Source organism: Nerophis ophidion, linkage group LG23 (assembly GCF_033978795.1).
Source record: "Nerophis ophidion isolate RoL-2023_Sa linkage group LG23, RoL_Noph_v1.0, whole genome shotgun sequence".
Classification (NCBI taxonomy): domain Eukaryota; kingdom Metazoa; phylum Chordata; class Actinopteri; order Syngnathiformes; family Syngnathidae; genus Nerophis; species Nerophis ophidion.
Window position 1 is genome coordinate 10,022,141 of NC_084633.1, and position 27,065 is coordinate 10,049,205.

Genomic DNA, 27,065 nt, shown 5'->3' on the forward strand with positions numbered 1-27,065 from the left:
TGGGGGATATGGACGAAAAAGTATATCCTGGTTCGATGCCTCTGCTTGGCCTGTCCGTAATGTTTTGCTCTAATCTTAACCAATCGTGACTCATCATAGTAAACAACCAACCAATCATGGATGTTCTTATACGTGCAAGCACGTCTTGGAAGGAGGAAGGACCCATGGAGTTGAGAGGGAGTGGGAGAACAAGAAACACAACAAATAAGCAATGTTTGGTCATTTCAACGTGAAATAAATTATATCAATATTACGATATTTTCTGAATTCATATATTGTTTAAAAATATATCGATACATCTTCCAAATTTGATATATCGCCCAGCCCTGCTGATATTATAGGTGCTTGTTTTGCCAATGGAAAAAGGGGTGCAACTATTCGTTGACATTGTCGAAAATAAAATGTATCGCCGACAAATACATTTGTTGAGAGAGTGGTGATGTCGTCACTCGTGTATTTTCCGGAGAACCCGAGTCAACCCCGCCAAAAATATATTAATACATTGCTCATTTTCCAAAGCATTTCTTGTTTTTATGATACTTTATCTGCGGTACGAGAGCATTAGAAGCGGAGGAATGTTGGACATCTGCAGCATGTGGTCTCAACTCTGTAAGATTGTTAACTTGTACCTTGTCAGCTAGTTAACAAGTATGAGACGAAGTAGTGTGAAAAATAGATTTACCCATCATTTTAGCTGAAGTCCGCTAGCTAAACTTTGTCTAAATTTATGGAAAATAACAACATGATTAAGGATAAGGAGGTGATAGTAAATACATTTAATGATTATTTTATAAATATTGGACCGAAACTAGCAGAAGAGATAAAGGTAGAAGGGACAAAAATAGATGCAGCAGATTATAGCAACCCAAACCCTAAAACAATGTTTTGAAAACCAGTAGTAGAAAGAGAAATCAGGGACATAGTCAAAAGTTTTAAGAACAAAACAAGCAAAGATGTGGATGATATAGACATGCAAACTTTAAAGTATGTGATAGATGGAATTAGTGCTCCATTAGCGTATCTATTTAACCTTTCATTTGAAATGGGAGTATTTCCTCAACTAATGAAAATTGCAAAAGTTGTTCCTATTCACAAAGCGGGAGACGGACACTTATTCACAAACTACAGACCAATCTCAATATTACCACAGTTCTCCAAAATATTACAAAAAATATTTATAAATAGATTCGATGGCTTTGTAGAAAAAAAATGAATTATTAACAGATAGGCAGTATGGTTTCAGGAATAATCGATCAACAGCACAAGCATTAAGAGATTTAATTGAAGAAATAACTGATAGTATTGATAAAAATAAATATACAATAGGAGTATTCTTAGATCTTAAGAAGGCTTTTGATACAGTAGACCATAGTATTCTTATTAGAAAAATGGAAAAATATGGTTTTAGGGGTATTGTTCTGGAATGGATAAAAAGTTATTTGTCTGATAGAAAGCAGTTTGTACAGATATCACAAAAAAAATCATGTTGGTTAAATATTAAATGTGGGGTACCACAGGGGTCAGTCTTAGGGCCCAAGATGTTCATCATGTATATAAATTATATTTGTAAAGTAACTGAAAACCTTAAATATGTGTTATTTGCGGATGACACCAATGTACTCTGTTCTGATGTGGACTTGCAGCAGCTCCTGAGGACCGTCACCATGGAGATGTGTAAACTAAAAAAATGGTTTGATGCTAATGAATTATCATTAAACCTAAATAAAACTAACTTTGTTATTTGGATATAAGAGAAATTATATAGATGTAAAATTATATATAGACAATGTTAGTATAGAAAGAGTAAACAAAATCTAATTTTTGGGTGTGATCTTGGACCACGTGATCTGCTGGAAGTCACACATTACATACATCAAAGGGAAATTGGCGAGAAGTATTGCTGTCCTGGGTAAAACAAGGCACATTCTTAATAAAAAAACATTACACACTCTTTATTGTACACTTGTTTTACCATATTTGAGTTACTGACTAGAAGTCTGGGGAAATACATACAGGACGAACATCCAACCACTATTCATAATGCAAAAAAGGGCCATCAGACTGATACATAACACAGGACCCCGAGAACACACTAATGGATTATTTATAAAAACATTTGATTTACAACTACCAGATCTCATCCAACTCAAGACTGCCCAAATGATTTATAAAGCAAGTAAAGATTTACTTCCAACAGGGTTACAGAGAAGATTTTTACAGAGAGAAGGGAATTATAATTTAAGAGGAGAACTACTTTTTAAGATCCAATATTGTAGAACAACGCAGAAACGAATGAGTATAACAATAGCAGGGGTTAAAATATGGAACTGTTTAAAGGATGAAATAAAACACAGCACCAACATAAACCAGTTTAAAAAGCTTTTTAAATCATTTATCATTAGTAAATATAAGAAAGAAGAGCAAAAATTGTTTTAGAAAGACAATATATAATATGTATATAAATACAATTTATGATTTCATAATTATACATATAGGTTATATTAAAATGTATATATTACCACTTTATATGGAATTTAAATAAATTGTCTATATATATATATATATATATATATATATATATATATATATATAAGTGTACACATGTATATGTTTGATTTAAATGTTAAACTGTGTATATGAGACGTGTGCTACATATATGTTGCTTATATATTGTTTAAAAAAAAAGTAATATAAGTGAAGCATGTTTTAGATTTTATATATTTTGAACCTTGTTCTTGTTGTGATGGGGTAGGTTTATATAAGCGTTGCTTCAACCTACACCCTTTCGGCTCAATCATTGCTCAAATGAGTGTTTTTTTTTCCTTTTTTTTGTTGTTGTTCTTTGTTTTATGTGAAGATTGCCGAAATAAATAAATAAAAAATAAATTAATTGAAGTACTTTTTAAAGCAGCGTCAAATTGCAAAGCGAGGAAGGAGGGCACAAACAATAGCACAAAGGAGTACATACACACTAATTATAGGCACCACTGCGCTGGTATTATAAGATTTAACATACAATATATTAGATAGCTAAAATGTTAAGAATTGATCAATGATGCAATTATTGAATCAATTACACAATTATATGCATTGAGTCTATTGGAGTGCTAAAAATGCCAAGAGTTAATAATTGATAATATATCAGTGTGCTGCTTTTTTTAACACATAATCACAAAATGCTCATTGCTTTTTGAGCAAGTTAGTTTTGTTTGTTGTTATTGCTGTTCATAAACTGTCCTTTTTTACATGAAAAAACATTTTTTATTTTGCGCTTTTCCTGTCCTTACCTTTAAATGGACAAAGGTTTAATAGTTACTACAATTTTTTATTAGCCTAAGGAGAAGCGTAGTTATAGTATAAATAAATATTTTTGAACAAATTAGTTATCTTTGTTTTCAGAAAGCACTTGCCCTAAAATACACTATATTGCCCAAAGTATTTGGCCACCCATCCAAATGATCAGCATCAGGTGTCCTATTTACTTGGCACGGCCACAAGTGTATAAAATCAAGCACTTAGGCATTGAGACTGTTTCTTCAAACATTTGTGAAAAAATGGGCCGCACTCAGGAGATCAGTGGTGTCCAGTGTGAAACTGTCATAGGTTGCCACCTGTGCAACAAATCCAGTCCTGAAATTTCCTCACTCCTAAATATTCCAAAATCAAATGTTGGCTTTAGTATAAGAACATGGAAGAGTTTGGGAACAACAGCAACACAGCCACCAAGTGGTAGGCCACATAAACTGACCGAGAGGGGTCAGCAGATGCTGAAACGCATAGTGCAAAGAGGTCACCGACTTTCTGCACATTCAGTTGCTACAGAGCTCCAAACTTCACGTGATCTTCAAACTAGCCCACGTACAGTACGCAGAGAGCTTTATGACATGGGTTTCCATGGCCGAACAGCTGCATCTAAGTCTTACATCACAAAGTCGGATGCAGTGGTGTAAAGCACGTCGCCACTGGACTCCAGAGCAGTGGAGACGCGTTCTCTGGAGTGATGAATCACACTTTTCCATCTGGCAATCTGATGGACGAGTCTGGGTTTGGAAGTTTACTAGGAGAACGGTACATTTCGGACTGCATTGTGCCGAGTGTGTAATTTGGTGGAGGAGGAATTATGGTGTGGGGTTGTTTTTCAGGAGTTGGGCTTGGCCCCTTAGTTCCAGTGAAAGGAACTTTGAATGCTTCGAATGTAAAAGGTGGACCGACATCATGTTGAACCCTATGGGTTAGGAATGGGATGGCACTTCAAGTTCATATGCGAGTTAAGGCAGGTGGCCAAATACTTTTGGCAATATAGTGTATCTCAAACTAAATAAAAAATGTTACGACTAAATTAGAGCTACTCAATATGTGTACGTTTTATAATCCGACTAGTTGATGACCAGTCGACGATCAAAATAGTCGTTAGTTGCAGCTCTAATGGCAAGTGACAATGGCAAGATGAGCTGTGGTGAGGCAAGTGTGCGGCTATATGATTGCCTTTGTGTTCCACTATATTGGCCAAATAAATTAGCATTGCGGTTGGAAAATAGGAGTAGTGGAAGTGAGCAGCATCATCCTTCAAAGCATGACCGGGGCTTTCCATTGCCATGGCAATCTGGGCGAGTCACAATCCAGGTCACGGTCAAGGTACACAAGAACAAAAGTCAACGTTCCAAGCACAAGACATAAATACCGCTGATGTCTCTAATCAGATACCACACACACCGAACTGTGAGGTTAGAGGGAAAAAACAGTATCTTAAATATAACAGCCTCTTTTAATAAGAGGCTGAGGATTAGGGGGAAGTTCGGTGAGGTGAACCAGCGTTGCAGTTTTAAAGATTGCATTGGCACCCAGAAGACTGCTTCTGATTTGACAATATGCTGTTCTGTTAAGAGGTTAACGGGGGAATTAAGGACAGGGTAAGTGTCGCGAAAAGTCCTCGGAAAGACGTGTGAAGTGCAGAAAAAAGTTTTGTGTCTGTCTTAAAGGTGTGAATAAGCCTGTAATGTGTGTCATAGGTGCAGTTCAATAGTCAATCAGGGTCTGCCACCCTCGGAGATGATGGAGGAGAGCGATTATGGGTCAGCCAAGTGAGAAAAGGCAGGGATGTGTAAGTGTGAGTTGTGGAGGAGCGTAGGGAGGGTGGAGTTTTTTGGGGGGGGGGGGGGTAAGATGACTCAAATCATTTTCGCGCCACTTGCCACCTGTGAGCCTACATATACGAGAAAGTGAGAGGGTGTAAGAGGGAAAAAATAAACGAGGCAGGGTAGGAGCGGTGATTACATAACCAGCAGAGTCCATGACTTATGGCATAGTAAAAATGCAAAACTTTGGCATGTGCGTGTTGCATAATTTGTCAGCATAAATAGAGAATTTGTTCAGCTTCATGCGCAGGGCGACGTTCGTATTTTATGATGGCACTGCGCACATTTGTCGTACCTCCTGAAAGAGCTGCGACATCTCGCACACCAGACAGGAGTTGGATTGCATCTCGCACTTGTGCCTGTCGGAGAGGAAGAAGTCTCGCAGGAGCGGTGTGTGCGTGAGGGCCTGGACGATACAGTTCATGAAACATGTGTTGCCCAGATTTATTAACCCTCGTAAACCTGCGGGGGCACAAGAGAAGATGAAGCAAGGACGTGAAGATCAAAAGGTGAAAACAATTCCATAGGTCTACTACAGGGGTCGGCAACCCAAAATGTTGAGCCATATTGGACCAAAAATATAAAACAAATCTGTGTGGAGCTGCAAAGAATTAAAAGCCATATTACATACAGATAGTGTCATGAGATATAAATTGAATTAAGAGGACTTAAAGGAAACTAAATGAGCACAAATGAGGCAAAATGATGCAATATGTACATATAGCTAGCCTAAATAGTAGGGGTGTTGGAAAAAATCGATTCGAATGCGAATCGAATCGAATGCGTTGTGCGATTCAGAATCGATTCTCATTTTTAAGAAATCGATTTTTTTTAAAAATACATATATATATATATATATATATATATATATATATATATATATTTATTTTTTTTTATCAATCCAACAAAACAATACACAGCAATACCATAACAATGCAATCCAATTCCAAAACCAAACCTGACCCAGCAACATTCAGAACTGCAATAAACAGAGCAATTGAGGAGACACAAACACGACACAAAACAAACCAAAAGTAGTGAAACAAAAATGAATATTATCAACAACAGTATCAATATTAGTTATAATGTCAGCATAGCAGTGATTAAAACTCCCTCATTGATAATATCATTAGACATTTATAAAAAAAAAAAGAACAATAGTGTCACAGTGGCTTACACTTGCATCACATCTGATAAGCTTGACAACACACTGTGTCCAATGTTTTCACAAAGATAAAATAAGTAGTTAAAAAAAATTTACATTATTGCAATCAGTTGATAAAACGTTGTCCTTTACAATTATGAAAGCTATTTTTTAAAAATCTACTACTCTGCTAGCATGTCAGCAGACTGGGGTAGATCCTGCTGAAATCCTATGTATTGAATGAATACAGAATCGTTTTGAGTCGGAAAAATATCGTTTTTGAATCGAGAATCGAATCGAAAAAAATCGATATATTATCGAATCGTGACCCCAAGAATCGATATTGAATCGAATCGTGGGACACCCAAAGATTCACAGCCCTACTAAATAGCATGTTAGCATCGATTAGCTTGCAGTCATGCAGTGACCAAATATGTCTGATTAGCACTCCACATAAGTCAATAACATCAACAAAACTCACCTATGTGCATTCATGCACAACGTTATAAGTTTGGTGGACAAAATGAGACAGAAAAAGATGTGTCATAAATCACGTCCTAGAAAGTCGGAGAAAGTTATGCATGTAAACAAACTAAGGTGAGTTCAAGGACCGCCAAAATTAATAGGACAAAACGGCGCTCGTCAAATACTCGAATCAGTGAAGCATGTTTAATATAAACAGTGTGCTTTATAGCAATTAGGGAGGTTTGTGTAATGTTTGTCCTCCTGCAGAAACCAAATTAAAACAAAAAATGTTTTTTTCCCCACATCATTTCCATTTTTCATATATTTTTGAAAAAGCTCCAGAGAGCCACTAAGGCGGCGCTAAAGAGCCGCATGCGGCTCCAGAGCCGCGGGTTGCCGACCCCTGGTCTATTACAACAAAGGAGGTTGTTTTAATCCGCAACCAACAAAAAAGCTTTGGTGCACATTTTTAAGCATTTCCATTGTAAAAAAAAAAAAAAAGGTCCCAAAATAACCTACCCTAAAGCATCCTACTTTTAACGGTATGTCTGGTTTAAATGATTTATGCTGAATTGATTGCTGATGATTTGCTTTATGAAGTAAATAGCAGAAGCACTTTTGCAATGTGCACTCCAATATGGCTAAGGATGGCAGATTGTAGTGGGAAAAACTACATTTATGATGTTTGTGTAGCTTATTTATGTAAAATATCTGCACATGTTCACTAGAATCTAGAGTGGTTCAATGTTTGTTTACACACTGCCAAATATTTAAAAAATGTGAGAAGAAAATGTACAGTTAAGTATCCATATAATGCAGACAATTTAAATTATTTGACATGTAGCCAACGCATGCTAATGTAGTGTTTTGGGGATGGTTGAGCTGCTACAAATGGGAGGGATTGGTCTTTTTGTGTAATGTAAGGAAATACATAAGTGTTGAAGCAAGTCTCCGCCAGCCGAACTGTGGGAATCCTGGTGTAGAGATGCCAAAGCTGTGAATGGATTCATTTAGCGAGCTGCAGTCTTCCAGGCATGGTCAATAGAGCAGGTGAGACACAGCAAGGTTTTGGGTCAAGTCCAACTGAGCGAGGTTTGCTCAGCAAGTGTTGTTTAAACTGGTCTCGGTGAGCACGCACATGAACACAATGGCACTGTAGGCTTAAATCGTTGAAGAATGGTCACAAGCAGCATTTAGGGACATTCAAAGTGAACACGGCCCACCTATTGTACAGTTCGTAGTGATTTTCCTCCGCTTTGGATTGTGCCGTAATAATTCCAGCTCTCGCTTCGTGGGCTCCCATGTTGTGTATTTCTCACCTATGCCTTAGGACACAAATGGAGAAAATACAAATAAAAAATGAGCTGGAAGGCAGTTTGTGTCAAATGTCAAATGCAACAAACTGAAATCATGAGTTCATAAGACTGTTGAAAAACAAATTCTTAAAATGAAATACTTTTCTTTACAAAAAATAAAACCATCACAAAAGTAAATCCTGAAAGAACTATTTTGAAATGAGATTAAAGTAAATTATATAGGAAAAAATGTTTATTGAAAAAGTGTTGAACTACTGTAAGAAAATTATTATAATGACAAAATAATAAATTGACAAGAAAAAAGTCACAATCTTAGTTGAAATAGTACCAAAATAGTGAAATTTGACATTAAAAATGTTTCAACAATTAAGTCATTAAATGAGTCCAAATAGCCCAATTAAGTCATTATGTTATGTGATTGCACAATGTATTAACAAAGTATAACTATTACAAGAAAAACATCAACAGAATACTAAACTCACTGTTTTACAAGAAAGTATAATGTTGAAATAATGATGTAAAACTATAATATATAAAAGAAAGGACCATTTTAGTCAAAATGTGACTAGTGTAATACAAAAATATAATCATAAGATCTGCTTGCTTTTTTATATATTATGATTACATTATATTATGATTATTTTGATTACATTATACTTTTTCAATGTGAGTGTGAATGTTGTCTGTCTAGCTGTGTTGGCCCTGCGGTGAGTGGGCGACATGTCCAGGGTGTACGCCGCCTTCCGCCCGAATGCAGCGGAGATAGAGTCCAGCACCCTCCTCGACCCCGAAAGGGACAAGCGGTAGAAAATGGATGGATGGATGCATAATATTTCAAATGTTATTATTTGACATTAGTTTTTTCGGGGATTTTGACATTCACTCATTAAAATTATGACTTAATGATTTTAGTTTTTCCTATAACAAATTCATTCTCATAATATTCAATGTGGCCCTCGCTAAACACAAGCTTTGGTGGGAGAAAACACTGTGCTGACTATACCTTGCAATTTCCAGGCTTTCCTCTGCTCCTCTTTGGCAATCTGCTCCATATCTTTGTCGTATATGTAGTCTTGACACACAAAACAATATATTCCGCCGTACAATAAGTCTATAGCTGAAAGCAAGAAGGGGAGAAAGACAAATTGAGAGAGAGATTGTGCCATAATTACAGCACAGTAACACACAAAAGCGCTTTAAGACTTTGATGTTCTTTCTCCAGGCCTTGATTTCCACACTCCACACAATATTTCCATCACGCTGCTAGCACTCAACAATCACCACAAATGATGGAATAGAATAGGTGTGCCCCGTTGTGTGTTTCCAGCTATAACATGCCAGCCACCAAAGCCTGCAGCAACAATACTTACAGCTAGCTATGTTGCCGTGACAACCTATTTTTAGTCAGCGAAGAGATATTTGTATTTGTGGTACGAGATGCACTGGGAAATTCTGATCTTGCACAAACTTGAAAATGTCTCAAAATGTGCACCAACTCATGCATCTAATTGCAGTTTGAATATTTGATGGTCCCAAATCTTTAAATTGAAATTTGGATTTGGAATGTGAAGTGACAAGAGTGCGGGAGCTTTAATGGCTGACTTGACTGGCTGAGGGGCTACAATCTGAATGGGTAATGAGCTGCGGTCATAGAGTGTCTACTCAGGAGAAATTACACAGAATAACACTGTAATCCATCAGTCACAATAGCAGCAGTGTCTCATGAAAGAATTAGGGGAGTAAACCTTGGATGTATCCTCTTTTGGCATTTGTGACTATTTTACTGAAGGGCGTGTCGGGATGGGGTGGCTTACCTAGATTGTGTCTCTTGTTTTTGGCGTGTTCGTGAATGTGTTTCTTGGTGAAACAGCCGAAAAAGACGCAGTACAGACAAGAGTGGAGTCTGTTCAGATGGGCACCGCACATGTGACAGATACAGGACTTGGCCTGGGAAAAAGGGAACACACAAGGGGGAAAAAACAAGGGTTTGGTTAAGGTCACCGGGCGAGAAGAACTAAGGAAAGGATGGCAAAAAACAGTCAACAATTGAGTGCATAAAAAACAGGGCGAAGACATGAGCCGTAGAAATGCAAGCGAGCGCAGCAAACTGCCTGCCATGTGAATTTGACTTCTATTCCTCAGCATGGCGCTTGGCTGAGCCTGATATGAAGACAGACTGAAGATTACTTGGGCCTACTGCAAAACCTAATGCGGCTGATAGGCAACATATTTCTTCTTTCATCTCTCCAACTATCCAGTACAAATGAAGCATGATGGGATTTTAATGCTTGGTGGTCAAGAGCAGAGTGGGTCTGAAAGGGCTGGAACAGAATGGAGTGGGATTTATGGGCCAAGTTTTAACCATGAAGTTGGATCTACCTAGGGCTGGGCGATATGGCCTTTTTTTAATATCTCGATATTTTTAGGCCATATTGTGATACACGATATATATAACTAGATATTTTGCCTTGGCCTTGAATTAACACTTGATACATACGGTGGGGCAAAAAAGTATTTAGTCAGCCACCGATTGTGCAAGTTCTCCCACTTAAAATGATGACAGAGGTCTGTAATTTTGCATCATAGGTACACTTCAACTGTGAGAGACAGAATGTGAAAAAAAATTCAGGAATTACCTTTGTTGGAATTTTAAAGAAGTTATTTGCAAATTATGGTGGAAAATAAGTATTTGGTCAATCATTCAAAGCTCTCACTGATGGAAGGAGGTTTTGGCTCAAAATCTCACGATACATGGCCCCATTCATTCTTTCCTTAACACGGATCAATCGCCCTGTCCCCTTAGCAGAAAAACAGCCCCAAAGCATGATGTTTCCACCCACATGCTTCACAGTAGGTATGGTGTTCTTGGGATGCAACTCAGTATTCTTCTTCCTCCAAACACGACAAGTTGAGTTTATACCAAAAAGTTATATTTTGGTTTCATCTGACCACATGACATTCTCCCAATCCTTTGCTGTATCATCCATGTATCCATTTTGGTATAAACTCAACTCGTTGTGTTTGGAGGAAGAAGAATACTGAGTTGCATCCCAAGAACACCATAGCTACTGTGAAGCATGGGGGTGGAAATATCAAGCTTTGAAGTTGTTTTTCTGCTAATGGGACAGGACGATTGATCCGAGTTGAGGAAATAATGAATGGGGCCATGTATCGTGAGATTTTGAGCCAAAACCTAGTTCCATCAGTGAGAGCTTTGAATGGTTGACCAAATACTTATTTTCCACCATAATTTACAAATAAATTCTTAAAAATTCCTACAATATGAATTCCTGTATTTTTTTTCACATTCTGTCTGTCACAGTTGAAGTGTACCTAAAATGAAAATTACAGACCTCTGTCATATTTTTAAGTGGGAGAACTTGCACAAACGTTGGCTGAATAAACTTCTCATGCAGAGAAGGAAATCACAACTAAGTCAATTGACCTAAACTGTATTTATTAAAAAGTTATTAACCATTGTCATAAACGTTCATGTCATTTCCAAAACAGAAAGTAAGTGCAAGATTGTCAGAGACATTTTAAGTGTCAAATAAAAATTAGCTGGATAATAAGAAATCAAATAGTGTCCGTCCTTCGGAATGTGGTAGGTTACTACAGAACGTTATTAAAGTGGGTTGTTGACTATTTTTTTCATACGGTGTTGATCTGGAAATGTTTGCCTTGGCATTTTGATGGTGTGGGCGTGTGGCACCGAACAGGGATGTTGAAATGCGGAGTAAGCACTCTTCATTCTCGAGCAGGTGACTTTTCAAATGATGTTACATATTAGCAGTAATGCTACTTTTTGTAGCAACACTTTTGCTGCATGCTTGACTTATCACGGTTGTCTGTTCGACATATTCCCATTTGAAGCCAAACCACCGCCAGACGATTGGCCCCCTGCTGTTTTCCTTGGGAATTACTTATTCCTTCATTCGCACCTTCTTTCTCTCGTATTACCACTCATACGGCTCTGCGAGCATCACAGCTAATGTTACCCATGCTGCTACCTCTCTGCTCCGCGAGGGCGTATACGTATGTGACGTATGACGTGCTTGCTGTCTGTGAGAAGGAGAGACAGGAAAATGCAAGAAGAGCCTGCAGTGTAAAGCCTGCAGCTAAAAGCAACTGCATGAGAACGTATACTCGAATATCACGACATAGTCATTTTGTATATATATTTTGTGCAGTCCTTTGAGACATTTGTGATTTAGGGCTATATTACACGCACCAAGCCAAAACAGCTCTGTTATTTCCCGTTTTTTCGACTGTTTTCCCGTACCTTGGAGACATTATGCCTCGTCGGTGTGTTGTCGGAGGGTTTAACAACACAAACCTAGACGGATTCAAGTTGCAACAGTGGCCAAAAGATGCGAAAGTCCCTCGTTTGTTCCGCACACTTTACCGACGACAGCTATGCTACGACAGAGATGGCACAGAGATGGCAAGAATGTGTGGATATCCTGTGACATTCAAAGCAGATGCATTTCCAACGATAAAGTCAACGAAATCTGCCGGCGTGCGAGCTATTCAGGGACGACGGCAATCTGTTCCCGCAGACGAGCGAGGTAAACCCCATGGATGTCTTGGCAAAGACGTGATTTATGCTACTTCTTTCTCTGTCTCATTTTGTCCACTAAACTTATAACATTTTGCATGAATGCAAAAAGGTGAGTTTTGTTGATGTTATTGACTTATGTGGAGTGTGATAATCAGACATATTTGGTCACGGCATGACTGCAAGCTAATCAATGCTATCATGCTATTTAGGGTAGCTGTATGTACGTATTGCATCATTATGCCTCATTTGTAGCTATATTTGCATCCAGCCTTTCCTTCCACCCACATTTAATGCCAAACAAACACATAACAATCGTTGGTTAGAAGGCGATCGCCGAATTCGCTCTTGCTTCCTCCCGTGCCGCTGTCTGTCGTGATATGGCTCAATAGCTTCAGTTTCTTCTTCAATTTTGTTTTCGCTACCTGCCTCCACACTCCAACCATCCGGTTCAATACATGCGTAATCTGTTGAATCGCTTACGGCGCCGAAATCCGAGTCTGAACCAGAGCTAATATCGCTATGCCTTTCTGTGCTATCCGCCATGTTTGTTAGTGTGGTCACGCTGTGACGTCACAGGATAATGGACGGGTGGATATTAACGATGGTTAAAATCAGGCATTTTGAAGCCGTTTTTCGGGATATTGCGTGATGGGTAAAATTTTGAGAAAAACTTCGAAAAATAAAATAAGCCACTGGGAACTGATTTTTATTGTTTTTAACCCTTCAGAAATTGTGATAATGTTCCCTTTTAAAAACAGGAATTGGGTGCAACATGCGATAGGTTGATTGGCAACACTAAGTTGGCCCTAGTGTGTGAATGTGAATGTTGTCTATCTGTGTTGGCCCTGCGATTAGTGGCAATTGGTCCTGGCTCTACCCTGCCTTCCACCCAAATGCAGCTGGGATAGGCTCCAGACACCCCGAGAGGGACAAGCAGTAGAAAATTCATTAGTGATCGGAAATGACTGTTTCTTTGGCAGCATAACAGGATTTGTTTCACAGCACACATTGGATCGACCAATACTAACAATGGAAAAACAAAGAGAGTCCAAGGAGACTTGTGGTCACGGACAAAAGACTATGAACTGTATCCTTCTCCCAGTGACTTCAAGATAGCACATTTAGCAAATACAAAAAAAAAAAGAGACATTAAGCTAAATCTGGGGATTCTACTTTATAGTTGTGCATTCCTGCTTTAAGGAAGAACAACCTGAATAACAACAGCAGTGATATAGGGACAAGAAACAAAGAGTGATGTAAGTGTGTCAGCGGGTTTCACTTTCGGATGCACTGTGTGAAAGAAACTACATCATAACACAGACGCACACGCCTACGCACCACAGTATACGCTATTGGACATGAACTTAACAACCCCACACTGTATTGTCTGCTTTTTGTGATCATTTGACAGGAAATACGATACGGCATACACTGACATTATCCCAACAATAACGGTTATTGTCGCACACAAATATGGATCAGTTTCACTTCCTTCACCCTGAAGGACACAAAAACAACGTGGAATTGGAATGAAAAATGCAGCAGTGAAGGTCAAAGTTAGGAAAAGACTCCTATACAATACTGTACAATCAATACAAGAATGTCTGGTTAATATTATGAGGCTTTGAGAAGGGACAACATTGATTTCCAGTGTTAGATGTAAAACAAACACTCATTAGAGGTCCTTAGGACCCAAAAACGTAAGCTTTAAAAATTGTCATGTTAATATTTTTCCCCGCATTAAAAATAAATACATCCAAAAACAAAGCTCACGTATGTTTTCATTATTAGTATTTAAAAAATGCAAAAAAAAGGCCAATAGTTCTAAAGGTTTGCATACGATTGTTACGCTAAATGTGATACATTTTAAGAATTATTTCTCAATATGTCTATTTATTTAACACACACTATATTGCCAAAAGTATTTGGCCACCCATCCAAATGATCAGAATCAGGTGTCCTAATCACTTGGCCCGGCCATAGGTGTATACTATCTAGGCATGGAGACTGTTTCTACAAACATTTGTGAAAGAATGGGCCACTCTCAGAAGCTCAGTGATTTCCAGTGTGGAACTGTCATAGGATGCCACCTGTGCAACAAATCCAGTCAGCTTTATTATGAGAACATTGAAGAGTTTGGGAACAATAGCTACTCAGCCACCAAGAGGTAGGCCACGTAAACTGACAGAGAGATCAGTGGTTGCTGAAGCGAATAGTGCAAAGAGGTCGGCGACTTTCTACAAAGCTCCAAACTTCCTGTGACCTTCCAATTAGCCCTTGTACAGTACGCAGAGAGCTTCATGGAATGGGTTTCCATGGACGAGCCGCTGCATCTAAGCCATACTTTACCAAGTCCAATGCAAAGCGTTGGAGGCAGTGGTGTAGTAAAACACGTCGCAGCTGGACTTTAGAGCAGTGGAGACGAGTTCTCTGGAGTTATGAATCACGCTTTTCCATCTGGCAATCTGATCGGAGGTTGCCAGGAGAACGCTACATTTCGTACTGCATTGTACCGAGAGTGAAATTTGGTGGAGGAGGAATTATGGTGTGGCGTTGTTTTTCAGGATTTGGGCTTGCCCCTTAAGGTAGCCCAACATCATATTGAACCCTATAGGTTGGGAATGGGTTGGCAAAAGTTGATATGTGAGTCAAGACAGGTGGCCAAATACTTTTGGCAATATAGTGTATCTTTGTTTTTATATTTATAGTATTTACTTTTGACATGCTGCTGGAAATTGGGGGAGTTTTGTTGTCTATTGTGTGCAATGACCAAAAAGTAGCATCTTATTTAGTCTTAAAACTACATTTTAATGGTTTTCAATTACGTGTTTTTGTCACGAGGAACAAACATGTCAGATTTTGTGTAGCCTAAAAATACATTAATATCTTGAAAAGCACTCGCAGAGACTCCTAGCACAGACCTTCGCCAGGCTCTATTTTTCAATTGTTAAAAAAAAAAAAAATCCTAAATTGTGACAGTGAGCCATATCAGCCCCAAAATCTAATTAGTTCTACCTTAAAGGGGAACTGCACTTTTTGGGAGAATTTTGCTTATCGTTCACAATCATTATGAGAGACAAGAACACACTTGTCTTCTTTTCCTTTTGATTTTAAAGATGATAAAAAATGCTTGGAAGATGCGTGCAGCAAATGGGAGTCACCGTTGTAGCCTTCAAAGCCCTCTAAAACAGGGGTCCCCAAACTACGGCCTGCCAGCGTCCATAATCCGGCCCGCGGCAAGTCCCAAATAAAAATAAAATATATATATGTACATATATATATATACATATATATATATATATATATATATATACATATATACATACATATATATATACATATATACATACATATATACATATATATATATATACACATATATATATATACACATATACATATATACACATATATACATATATATATATATATATATATATATATATACACACATATATATATATACATACATATATATACACATACATACATATATATATATATATATATATATACGAAGTTCCTGCAGTCCTGGGTTCAAATCCAGGCTCGGGATCTTCCTGTGTGGAGTTTGCATGTTCTCCCCGTGAATGCGTGGGTTCCCTCCGGGTACTCCGGCTTCCTCCCATCTCCAAAGACATGCACCTGGGGATAAGTTGATTGGCAACTCTAAATTGGCCCTAGTGTGTGAATGTGAGTGTGAATGTTGTCTGTCTATCTGTGTTGGCGACTTGTCCAGGGTGTACCCCGCCTTCCGCCCCATTGTAGCTGAGATAGGCGCCAGCGCCCCCCGTGACCCCACAAGGGAATAAGCGGTAGAAAATGGATGGATATATATATATATACATATATATATATATACATATATATATATACATATACATATATATACATATATATATATACATATACATACATATATATACGTATATATACATACATATATATACGTATATATACATACATATATATACATACATATATATACATATATATACATACATATATATACATATATATACATACATATATATACATATATATACATACATATATATACATATATACATATATATATATATATATATATATATATATATATATATATATGTTTTGATTGGATTATCCAGAGAATAGTGCTCGATACCGTGGTAGAGCGCAATATGTATGTGTGGGAAAAATCACAAGACTACTTCATCTCTACAGAACTGTTTCATGAGGGGTTCCCTCAATCATCAGGAGATTTTAATGGAAGCATTCACATACAATGGTTTATATAGAGCACAGAGTGGGTGGGTACAGGCAGGCGTAGGGGCGTGGTGATTGGCTCATGTGTTACCTAGGAGGTGTTTCCTTCTGTGGCGGCATGTTGAAATGATTTCAGTGCGCTTGTTGAGGGATGACATATAATAAACAGTTTTTCTGGATTCCATTAAAATCTCCTGATAAATGAGGGAACCCCTCATGAAACAGTTCTGTAGAGATGAAGTAGTCTTGTGATTTTTCCCACACATACGAATATATATATATATATTTTTTTATTATTTTTTTTTTTAATCTGTCCTTTCTAATCCGTTTTCTACTACTTGTTACTCTCTGTGTCTCCTAAACCCTCAGGCAAATCATTTCCCATCTATAACGTGACATCCTCGCGCTCGATATATATATATATATATATATATATATATATATATATATATATATATATATATATATATATATATATATATATCGAGCGTATGTATGTATATATATATATATACATACATACATACATACATACATATATACATAAACCGTATTTCCTTGAATTATCGCAGAGCATATAGTATGCGCCTGCCTTGAATTACCGCCGGGTCAAACTCGTGACGTCACGAGTGACATTTCCCCTGTCATCATTTTCAAAATGGAGGAGGCTGATTTCAATACCGGTAATTTGAAATCGCATAAAGGGAAAAAGATTAAGAGCTATTCAGTAGGATTTAAGGTCCAAGCTTACATCACACTCAAATTTTTACTGCATACCTTTGGTAAGTGCCGCATTTATTTCCCTTTCCATAGCAGCGCACTTCCGACTTCTGGCAACAACTATGTCTTACTTCCCGAAACAAAGGTGTGTTCTAGCCATGGCAGATTCTGTGACAAGCCACACAAACGACTACTTTTGGACAATTGAGGATTCACAACCTTATCTTTATGAGTCTGAATATATGTAGGATGAACTACAGCTTTTAAAGGCCTACATGAAGGAAGAGTGAGACAAAGCAGACGGAAGTCAAAGCGTTACTAAAACGACCTTCTTTCATCTCCGTAATATCGCTAAAATTCGCTCCATTCTGTCCACTAAAGACGCTGAGATCATTATCCATGCGTTTGTTACGTCTCGCCTCGACTACTGTAACGTATTATTTTCGGGTCTCCCCATGTGTAGCATTAAAAGATTACAGTTGGTACAAAATGCGGCTGCTAGACTTTTGACAAGAACAAGAAAGTTTGATCACATTACGCCTGTACTGGCTCACCTGCACTGGCTTCCTGTGCACTTAAGATGTGACTTTAAGGTTTTACTACTTACGTATAAAATACTACACGGTCTAGCTCCATCCTATCTTGCCGATTGTATTGTACCATATGTCCTGGCAAGAAATCTGCCTTCAAAGGACTCCGGCTTATTAGTGATTCCCAAAGCCCAAAAAAAGTCTGCGGGCTATAGAGCGTTTTCCGTTCGGGCTCCAGTACTCTGGAATGCCCTCCCGGTAACAGTTCGAGATGCCACCTCAGTAGAAGCATTTAAGTCTCACCTTAAAACTCATTTGTATACTCTAGCCTTTAAATAGACTCCCTTTTTAGACCAATTAATCTGCCGTTTCTTTTCTTTTTCTCCTATGTCCCACTCTCCCTTGTGGAGGGGGTCCGGTCCGATCCGGTGGCCATGTACTGCTCGCCTGTGTATCGGCTGGGGCCATCTCTGCGCTGCTGATCCGCCTCCGCTTGGGATGGCTTCCTGCTGGCTCCGCTGTGAACGGGACTCTCGCTGCTGTGTTGGATCCGCTTTGGACTGGACTCTCGCGACTGTGTTGGATACATTGTGGATTGAACTTTCACAGTATCATGTTAGACCCGCTCGACATCCATTGCTTTCCGCCTCTCCAAGGTTCTCATAGTCATCATTGTCACCGACGTCCCACTGGGTCATTATTGTCACCGATGTCCCACTGGGTGTGAGTTTTCCTTGCCCTTATGTGGGCCTACCGAGGATGTCGTGGTGGTCTGTGCAGCCCTTTGAGACACTAGTGATTTAGGGCTATATAAGTAAACATTGATTGATTGATTGAAGTCAAGAGAGACAGGTAAAAGTGGCTCGAACCTGCAAAATGTGAAATTTGAAGCTGTGCTATTTCGACATAATTGTAACGTCCCCGACGAACTGGACCAAACGAACAACCGTCCATTGAGTGAGTCACACTTTATTTTGATCATAATAACACGCAGCACGTGTATCATGACAGACAGCATATGCTGTCTGGCTAGCTGTGCACAAGCCCAACATGAAATGTGGGCTAATACTTTACAGATTCTGTAATATGATTGTTAAAGTTTTTCAGTCAGTACAGATTGGTGTTTGTGGAGGGGGCGTGGCCTGCAGCGAAGCGGGTTGTGCCAGGACCGGCCTCGAAGTCAGCGACAGGTGCGTAGATGGCCCACCTGGGCCTTGTTATTTAATCACCTGTCCCTCTGTATAAACAACAACTGGGAGGAGAGAAGTTGTTGGAGCTGGAGTGAGAGTGAGCCTGCCAGAGAGGAAAAAGGACAATTGCTGCAGTATCACAATAAAACTATATTGTAACCCTGAACCGGGCTCTCATGATGGTGATTGGTGGTCCAAAGAACCCCCTGGAGGACAACCTCCACAGTGTTCTATCGCAGTGTTGTACGTTACAAAATCAAACGCGTTTTGTGGTGACGTAGAAGCTAGCTAATCTCTTGCCGTAGTTAGCTTTTATGGCTAATACTATAGCATGCTGATGTGTTACTAAGCTAGGAAAAAAAAGTGTTTCAGTGTTCGCTCTTACGATAACAAAGTCGCTACAGTTTGGTAATCATACCGTTTACAGAACGTAAATTGAGTCTTGTTGATATTTTTTGAATGCATTTTTAAAGTTATTTCGAGGTAGAATTGGTTGCTTCTATTAGGTGCATTGCGAGCTACCAAGAACGAGACAATTTTTACATGTTGGAATGTAAAAAAAAACTAAAAACTTTTGTCTTCCAATCCCTCATAATAAATGGGAACAGTAGGAAAAAAAAAAAAAAAGTGCAGTTTCCCTTTAAGGCTCATACTTTTTCTGAAATTTCATACAACTTTCATCAAAATTTGCCCATCGCCTTTTGAGCTATGTTGCTAACTAACAAGCTGAAAGTAAAACAAACTCTGGCAATTCCTGGCGGAGGTAATAATATGGACACAATTATATTTTTCCACAGAGAAAAGTATAAAGACAAATGATGGCGAGGTGTGTTACAATGGCTCATCTGTGTGGGTGGGCAGTCTGGAAATTCTGTGCAAGTGAGTAGGTGTGTAAAAAGAACAGTCCCTTGCATAGCTATATAACACCAGTGGGCGGTGTATATTAAAGTTGCATAATTAACCTGTTCTTTAGCTCGCATCGGTGTGTTACGCGCATGAAATACACCACATGATTCCATCAATGCACTACAAGCGAGGCATGGCACACCTCACACACCAGTTGGTGTGTTATTGAGCCTTGGTGGGCATGGGTTAAATAGTGATGACAGTGCGCTACAGAGGATATTCAGCAAAGCTGACACTAAGCTGAGTTTTTATTGATATCGTACTGCGAGTCTGCCAGCTTTGACTGGTTTGGGATGGATGGTGGATCAGCACTGAAGCCCGGTGTTTTTGTGTGTGTGTGTGAGCTTTACGATGGTAATACTTACCAAACTATAGACCAGTAGTTCTTAATCTTACCAGCTCAAAAATAAGTATCACCGTGTTTGCTTCCCCTGCTAACCATCAACGTTCTGCTTTGAATATGAAGCGTGTACTCGCTGGTACTAATTTTCTAAAGATCTTGGATTATCAATTTTGTATTGTGCACTTATGACACATATCTTGCAATATAATATTATTTTGATAAACTCTTTTGAGTTGTCTATGCATCATTCGATGGAGACCATGCACCAACAGTGGTACAAGCGCCAGAGTTTGACAATCAAAGCATAAACGTTATAACAAAAACAATGACTTTAAATTGTAGAGTATACTAAGCGTCCAACGATTCGTCACAAATGTCAACAATAAAGTTTCTTGCCGACAAATGAATTTGTTGACAATAGGGTTACGATATGTTAAGACATGAATACCTTGTTTGTTTTCCAAAGCAAATCTTGTCTTTATGACACTATGTCTGCAATATTGGAGCGATTAAAGCAGTGGGATGTCAAACAAGTAACAGGAATGGTAGTCGATAATTTGGTGAGAAACAACATGTTTTATAGAATATTGCTCTATATCGGACCACATTATATTGAACTGTACCTGCACTTCAAAATTTTCATGATTATACTTTTAATAGTTGTATGTCTTCTCATGAAAAATCAGTGTAACACAGTGAGTGGGCACACTTTTTAGAAACATTTGTCATTTACCAATTAGGAGTCAATTTAATGTGAGCATGTCTTGTTCCTGCTTTATTTGCATTATTCGATCTCAATTCTGTATACTGCTGCTGGAATTGTAATTTTCCTGAGGGAACTCTCCTGAAGGAATCCATAAAGTGCTATCTATATATTCATCCATTTCCTTGTATGGTTTACAAACTGTCTCGTTCTCTATATCTGCAGCTCTGAGTATTTCTCCAACATGGGCTTTTGATGTTCTATTAGGGGAGCTATTGATCAGCCAATGGCTCAAATGACAGGAAGAACTGTTCGACAGGTAGTTCATGTTTGCTATGTACAACAATGCATCGTCTAACTGCAACAAACACTTCGAGGCATGCTTTTGCCCATTCGCAATGAAAGTAGTTGACTGATGGAAGTGCACATCTCCACTGGGAACTACCCCAATGAAAAGATGGCTAATACAGCAGGAAGATCAATTTGCTCAATGCTAGCTCATGAATCAAACAAGTTGCATCTATATCAAATTCTTTAAATCTCATGATCTACTTCAGAATATCTGTAGTACATCCATATTTGCAGTTTGAGCCAGCCCATTAACATGCTGAGCTACTGACTTCAAGTTGAGAATGACAACAAGTATAATGATGTGGACAAAGGTCTAACCCAACAGTGCACACTTCTTCTGCCGCAAAGAACAGACTGGGGAGGGGAGGATAAAGTCAATAGAGTGCTGGCCACAGATAGATGAGAGCAGTGACTCACACTGCATGAGCTGGCACATTATTGTCGGCATACATGCACATACGAAAATTAACAGGACGCATATTATGCAACGTATATAAATACAAACCATAACAGAATATATATACATAACCGGTTATTAGATTGTTTCTGTGTTTAAACAGCCAGATATATTGTATATTTCAAACACCCTAAGGGGTTTTGCGCAAAGAGAGCCAAAACAATCAGGTATTTTGCACATAATTGTACCTAACTGTACTGTAGGTACATTTGTTCATCAATAAGTCTTAGATACCACGTGTGTGCTTATTCCTATAACCATTCAGACAAACTGGTCTGACTAGTTCATAAAAGGGAAATAATCACTATGCAAGAGCACCAGCCTGTAATAACGTGATTCAGGTAAACTAATGCAGCAGAAAAATACCAACAAAAAAACATTCCAAAACAGGTATCGAAGAAAGGCGAGCAGCTATGCTTGTATTTCAGCACAGATGGATCGGACAAACATGACCTTAACAAAAGGTTGCACAATAAATTGCCATTATAGTACTCATGCTAGCAAAGGCATCATTCCCTGATGTATCGGAGGCGAACTCCACATTAAGTACTCCAAGGGTTTCCCATGCCAGATGGGTTCATCTCTCTCAGACATTGTGTGTAAATACACCGGGTCCTTATCCCGGTGAAGGTGCACGGAAGGCAACCTTATCAGATGACCAAAGTCCCTCATCAGAATATTGTGAAGAGGCAGTGGCCCTTTGCGGGCGTCCATTAAAACTCAGGACTATGAACAGAGCTTTCAAACAGGTAAAGCCAAAACAAGACTGGTAAAGCACCAGCATTATTGTGAATGTGCTGTGGGGACTACACTATGATTCTCTATGGATTACTGAATCTTTCTTCATACTTCACCTTGAGGTGAGGTCAAGGTTCTCAGAAAATTATCACAATGGCTTTGTATGAGCCAGCAGTACAAGACCAAGTCAATATATGTATTTTACAGAAACCAAATCCAGATCCTTAATTCTCTGACTGACTATCCATTCTTCGATCAATTCATCCATTTCCCTCTCTGCTTTTTTGTCTTTTCTGCAAGGACAAAGACCCATTTCCAGACCAAAGATGGCACCTGGGGTCCCATGTTTTAACAAAAGAGAATAATTGAGTGTCCATGCGAGGGGAGATTGATTGCCTCTCGGGTTTGGTCTTGGCCGGACCCTCGAGAGTGATTGACAGCTCATTAACCAGATGGTAATACAAAAGGGAGGGGAGAGAGAGAGAGAGAGATTGCTGGCTGACTCGGGCCACGGCCAAACAGCATGCTAGCTAGGGAGTGTTGCCTCTCTGGTGTATCCTGGCCAGTCAGATGAGAGGTGCCAGCTGGAGGAGAGGCTGAGGGAGATATGTACCAGTGGGAGGGAGGAGGAATCAATCGAAAGGGAACTTGCCCGCTGATGAGAGAGGCTGAGAGCAGATCAAGGCACACAGCCTACATTGATGAACATTTTCAACTATATCTTCTTTATCTAGACAGTCTTTGCATTTTTCATGAGGTTCCTCTCCCTCTGAGACACTAACACTGACCAATTATTGTGGTACCTTGGAGATGCTCTTCGCTGTGGTGTGATGATAGGTCGCTACCTTGTGCAGACTAAACCTTGTTTTCCTCCTTTGATGTCTTAACAGTCCCTCCAGAATTTGAGGGTCTTTTTTTTTATTTTATATTTGTTCCCTAGAATACTTGTATTTGTGGTAGATTTTAAAAAAAGTTGCAACAAAAGATGCAATGTTTAAAGGCGGATTTTTAACAGAAAAACACATTCTATCAATTTGTAATTTTATGAATTTGTTATCAATGTTTAGGTGTTCCTTGTAACCTTAACCTAAAAAAAAAATCAAAAGACTTCAACAAAAATTGGAAAACAAATACTGTACTGATGTTTTACCCGATTTATATTGCAGAGACTTAAAGGTAGCACATACTCTCAGTGTCAAATAACTCTCCTGTTTTAATTACAACTAATAAAAGTAATACAGAATTAGAATTATAGAAAGAAACACCACCAAAGGCTTCCTAATTGTCCGCTCTCTGTCTTGACATCCAGAAGTTGCAGATATTATCAGGGTATGCATTATGCTTGAAATGTGTTTGTTCATTTTAAACATTAATATATGTTCTAACATGCGGCATGTGAAGTGCATTTTTGAACCCTGACAGGGAGCTATAGCGGTGATTTTTGGTCGTAAATAAAAGAAGATAAGAAATTATCATCACACGTCAATATCTCCAACATGTAAATGCTGTCTCTTCGCTAAGTCAGCATTGCAAATGAAAATCTGTTCTTAATTACTATACCCTGAATAAATAAATGTTGAAATAAATACAATTAAATGAATGTACAAGAAAACAAAGAAGTGAAAACACAAGTGCGTCGTTTGAGTAATAATGAGTTGATATTGTTACACATTGGTGTTTCTACTTTGTCTACACAAAAACAAACCTACGTTTTGATTTGAAAGTTGTCGTGCAAGTTTGAGCTCTTCTCAGAGACAAATCTATATTGGTGAGTATGACGATGATTGGCCAAAATATGTGGGAAAGTTGAGGGCATGGGACAACATTTCTAAGCCGTGCATAATTCACAGCAATTTTTTTAAATTTGAGGGAATTGGCGCGATCGAGGCATTGCGAATTCCTAAAGGGATTGTCTTAAGCATGGATAGTATCACAGTCTAATGTGGAAAATATCATTTAATCCAATACAGAAGATAAATGTGACAATATGCAAAAGATTTGTATTTAATTACTACACTCCGGTCACCTTACACACCTTGAAGGTGGCCGGGCTCAGTTGGTAGAGTGGCCGTGCCAGCAACTTGAGGATTCTAGGTTCGATTCCCTCTTCCCCCATCCTAGTCACTGCCGTTGTGTCCTGGAGCAAGACACTTTACCCATCTGCTCCAAGTGCCACCTACACTGTCTTGAATGTAGTTTAAATACGTAGTAAAGGGTTTCATTCACTATGTAAAGCGAGTCTGTAGACCAGTGTTCTACAACCTTTTTTGAGCTAAGGCAGATTCTTTGTGTTGAAAAAAGCAGAAAACATTAATAAACAAAACTCAGTTGACAGTAAAAAGTTGTTGTTGCGATTGTAGGATATGACTTTAAACCATAACCAACCATGCATCAATATAGCTCTTTTCTCAAAGTAGGTGTACTGTCACGACTTGTCACATCACGATGTGACTTATTTTGATTTTTTTGCTGTTTTCCTAGGTGTAGTGTTTTAGTTCTTGTCTTGCGCTCCTATTTTGTTGGCTTTTTCTCATTTTTTTTGGTATTTTCCTGTAGCAGTTTCATGTCTTCCTTTGAGCGATATTTCCCACATCTACTTTGTTTTAGCGATCAAGAATATTTCCGTTGTTTTGATCCTTCATTGTGGGCACATTGTTGATTGTCACGTCATGTACAGGTGTACTTTGTGGACGCCGTCTTTCCTCCACAGTAAGTCTTTGCTGTCGTCCAGCATTCTGTTTTTGTTTACTTTGTAGCCAGTTCAGTTTTAGTTTTGTTCTGCATAGCCTTCCTGAAGCTTCAATAGCTTTTCTTAGGAGCACTCACCTTTTGTTTATTTTTGGCTTAAGCATTACACACCCTTTTACCTTCACTTACACACCCTTTTACCTTCACACTGCCTTCCGCTGTTTCCGACATCTTCAAAGCAATTAGCTACCGGCTGCCACCTACTGATATGGAAGAGTATTACACAGTTAGTCTACCGACAGCACCGACACTCAACAACGGCACATTATTTGCAGACTATAAATACTGGTTTGCAAAAAATAGTTTTAACCCAAATACGGTACATTACATAATCTCCCATGGCACACCAGCGGTTGAAAAACACTGCTGTAGAGAAAAGTGCTATATAAATATAATTCACTTTACTACACAGAATTGAAAGAAATAGACCTGGATGTTAGCCAGAAACAAAAATCTAACACGACCAAACTTAATCTATGAGATTGTAGGATAAGAGAAAACTGGAGAACATTAAGCTTGGCTTATCAGCATTACAAGTTGGGAAAAAAATGGGTTCTGCTGTCGAAGTAAGAGTAGTTTTTTTTTTACTAGGTAATCTCGGTACAAAAAGGGAGAAGAAGCATAGGAGAGAGCACAGAGAAGGAGCAATAATGCTGGGCGGGATGTTGACACTTTATGTGCTGCTGAGAGCGAAAGAAGCGATGAATGATGTTGCCAAGCAGTCATCCTTTAGCTATATGCAGTTGCCGTGCCACAAACGTAAAGAAAGGGGATGTCACAACAAAAAGGATCATCGTCAAAATTGGATCAATTTATGACATTTATTTCTCTATCCTCAGAAGCAGCTTGGGAAGAGTAGAAAGGGAGGTTCCTCTGATCATCAATTCATCAAAAAAGGATAACTGGAGCAGCATCAAGTGTTCCCCTTTCATCTAACCGACAGTTTAATCTCACAGAAGACACGCCTGTAAAATGCTTCCACAGACAACCATTCTGCTTTAAAAGCACTACATAACGTTTCAGTGGCATCATTCTTTAGTCGTCTATATGCAGGGGCACACGCACAATAAATAACCATGACCTCGTGAATATTCATGCAAGCCGTCCACTGGCATCCCCATTCACAATGTTTATAAATTATTAATACAAAGGTGGTAACGGGAGCACGGCTTCACCAGTTAAAAACAAGGGCATGTTTTCAACTAAGAGCTGCGGTGCTACGATGGTGTTTAGCAGATTTGTGGACCATGTATCGCAAACAGAACAAATCTCTTTAGGCAAACAGTATAATAGGTTTTCCTTGGGAGGGATGTTGTGTTCGGAACAAGGACAAAGTCGCACAAATATACAATTCAAAATAAATCCCAAAGCATCACACATGTGCCAAGATAATATTGTATGAAATAATAACATGTAACTCCTGATTTTGCATCCCGTGCCAAGGTGTCTGGCATCCACCCTTGAAAGATTTTAGATTGAGCGAGCAGAACAAGTGAGAGGTTTTCTACTA

The 27,065-nt window shown here is 38.7% G+C and overlaps 1 protein-coding gene across 4 annotated transcripts in view; it reads right to left on the bottom strand.

Annotated features, from left to right (window-relative positions):
• Positions 1-27,065, bottom strand: part of LOC133541254 (ubiquitin carboxyl-terminal hydrolase 22) — a 100,575-nt gene that overhangs the window by 16,374 nt on the left and 57,136 nt on the right. For all 4 annotated transcript variants that reach the window (XM_061884539.1, XM_061884540.1, XM_061884538.1 and 1 more), the window contains 4 exons: positions 9,875-10,007; positions 9,064-9,177; positions 7,968-8,069; positions 5,431-5,597 (listed from right to left, as the gene is read on the bottom strand). In XM_061884539.1, the coding sequence (XP_061740523.1) occupies positions 5,431-5,597; positions 7,968-8,069; positions 9,064-9,177; positions 9,875-9,986 (495 nt within the window). In that variant the 5' untranslated portion in view covers positions 9,987-10,007. The remainder of the gene's footprint in view (positions 1-5,430; positions 5,598-7,967; positions 8,070-9,063; positions 9,178-9,874; positions 10,008-27,065) is intronic.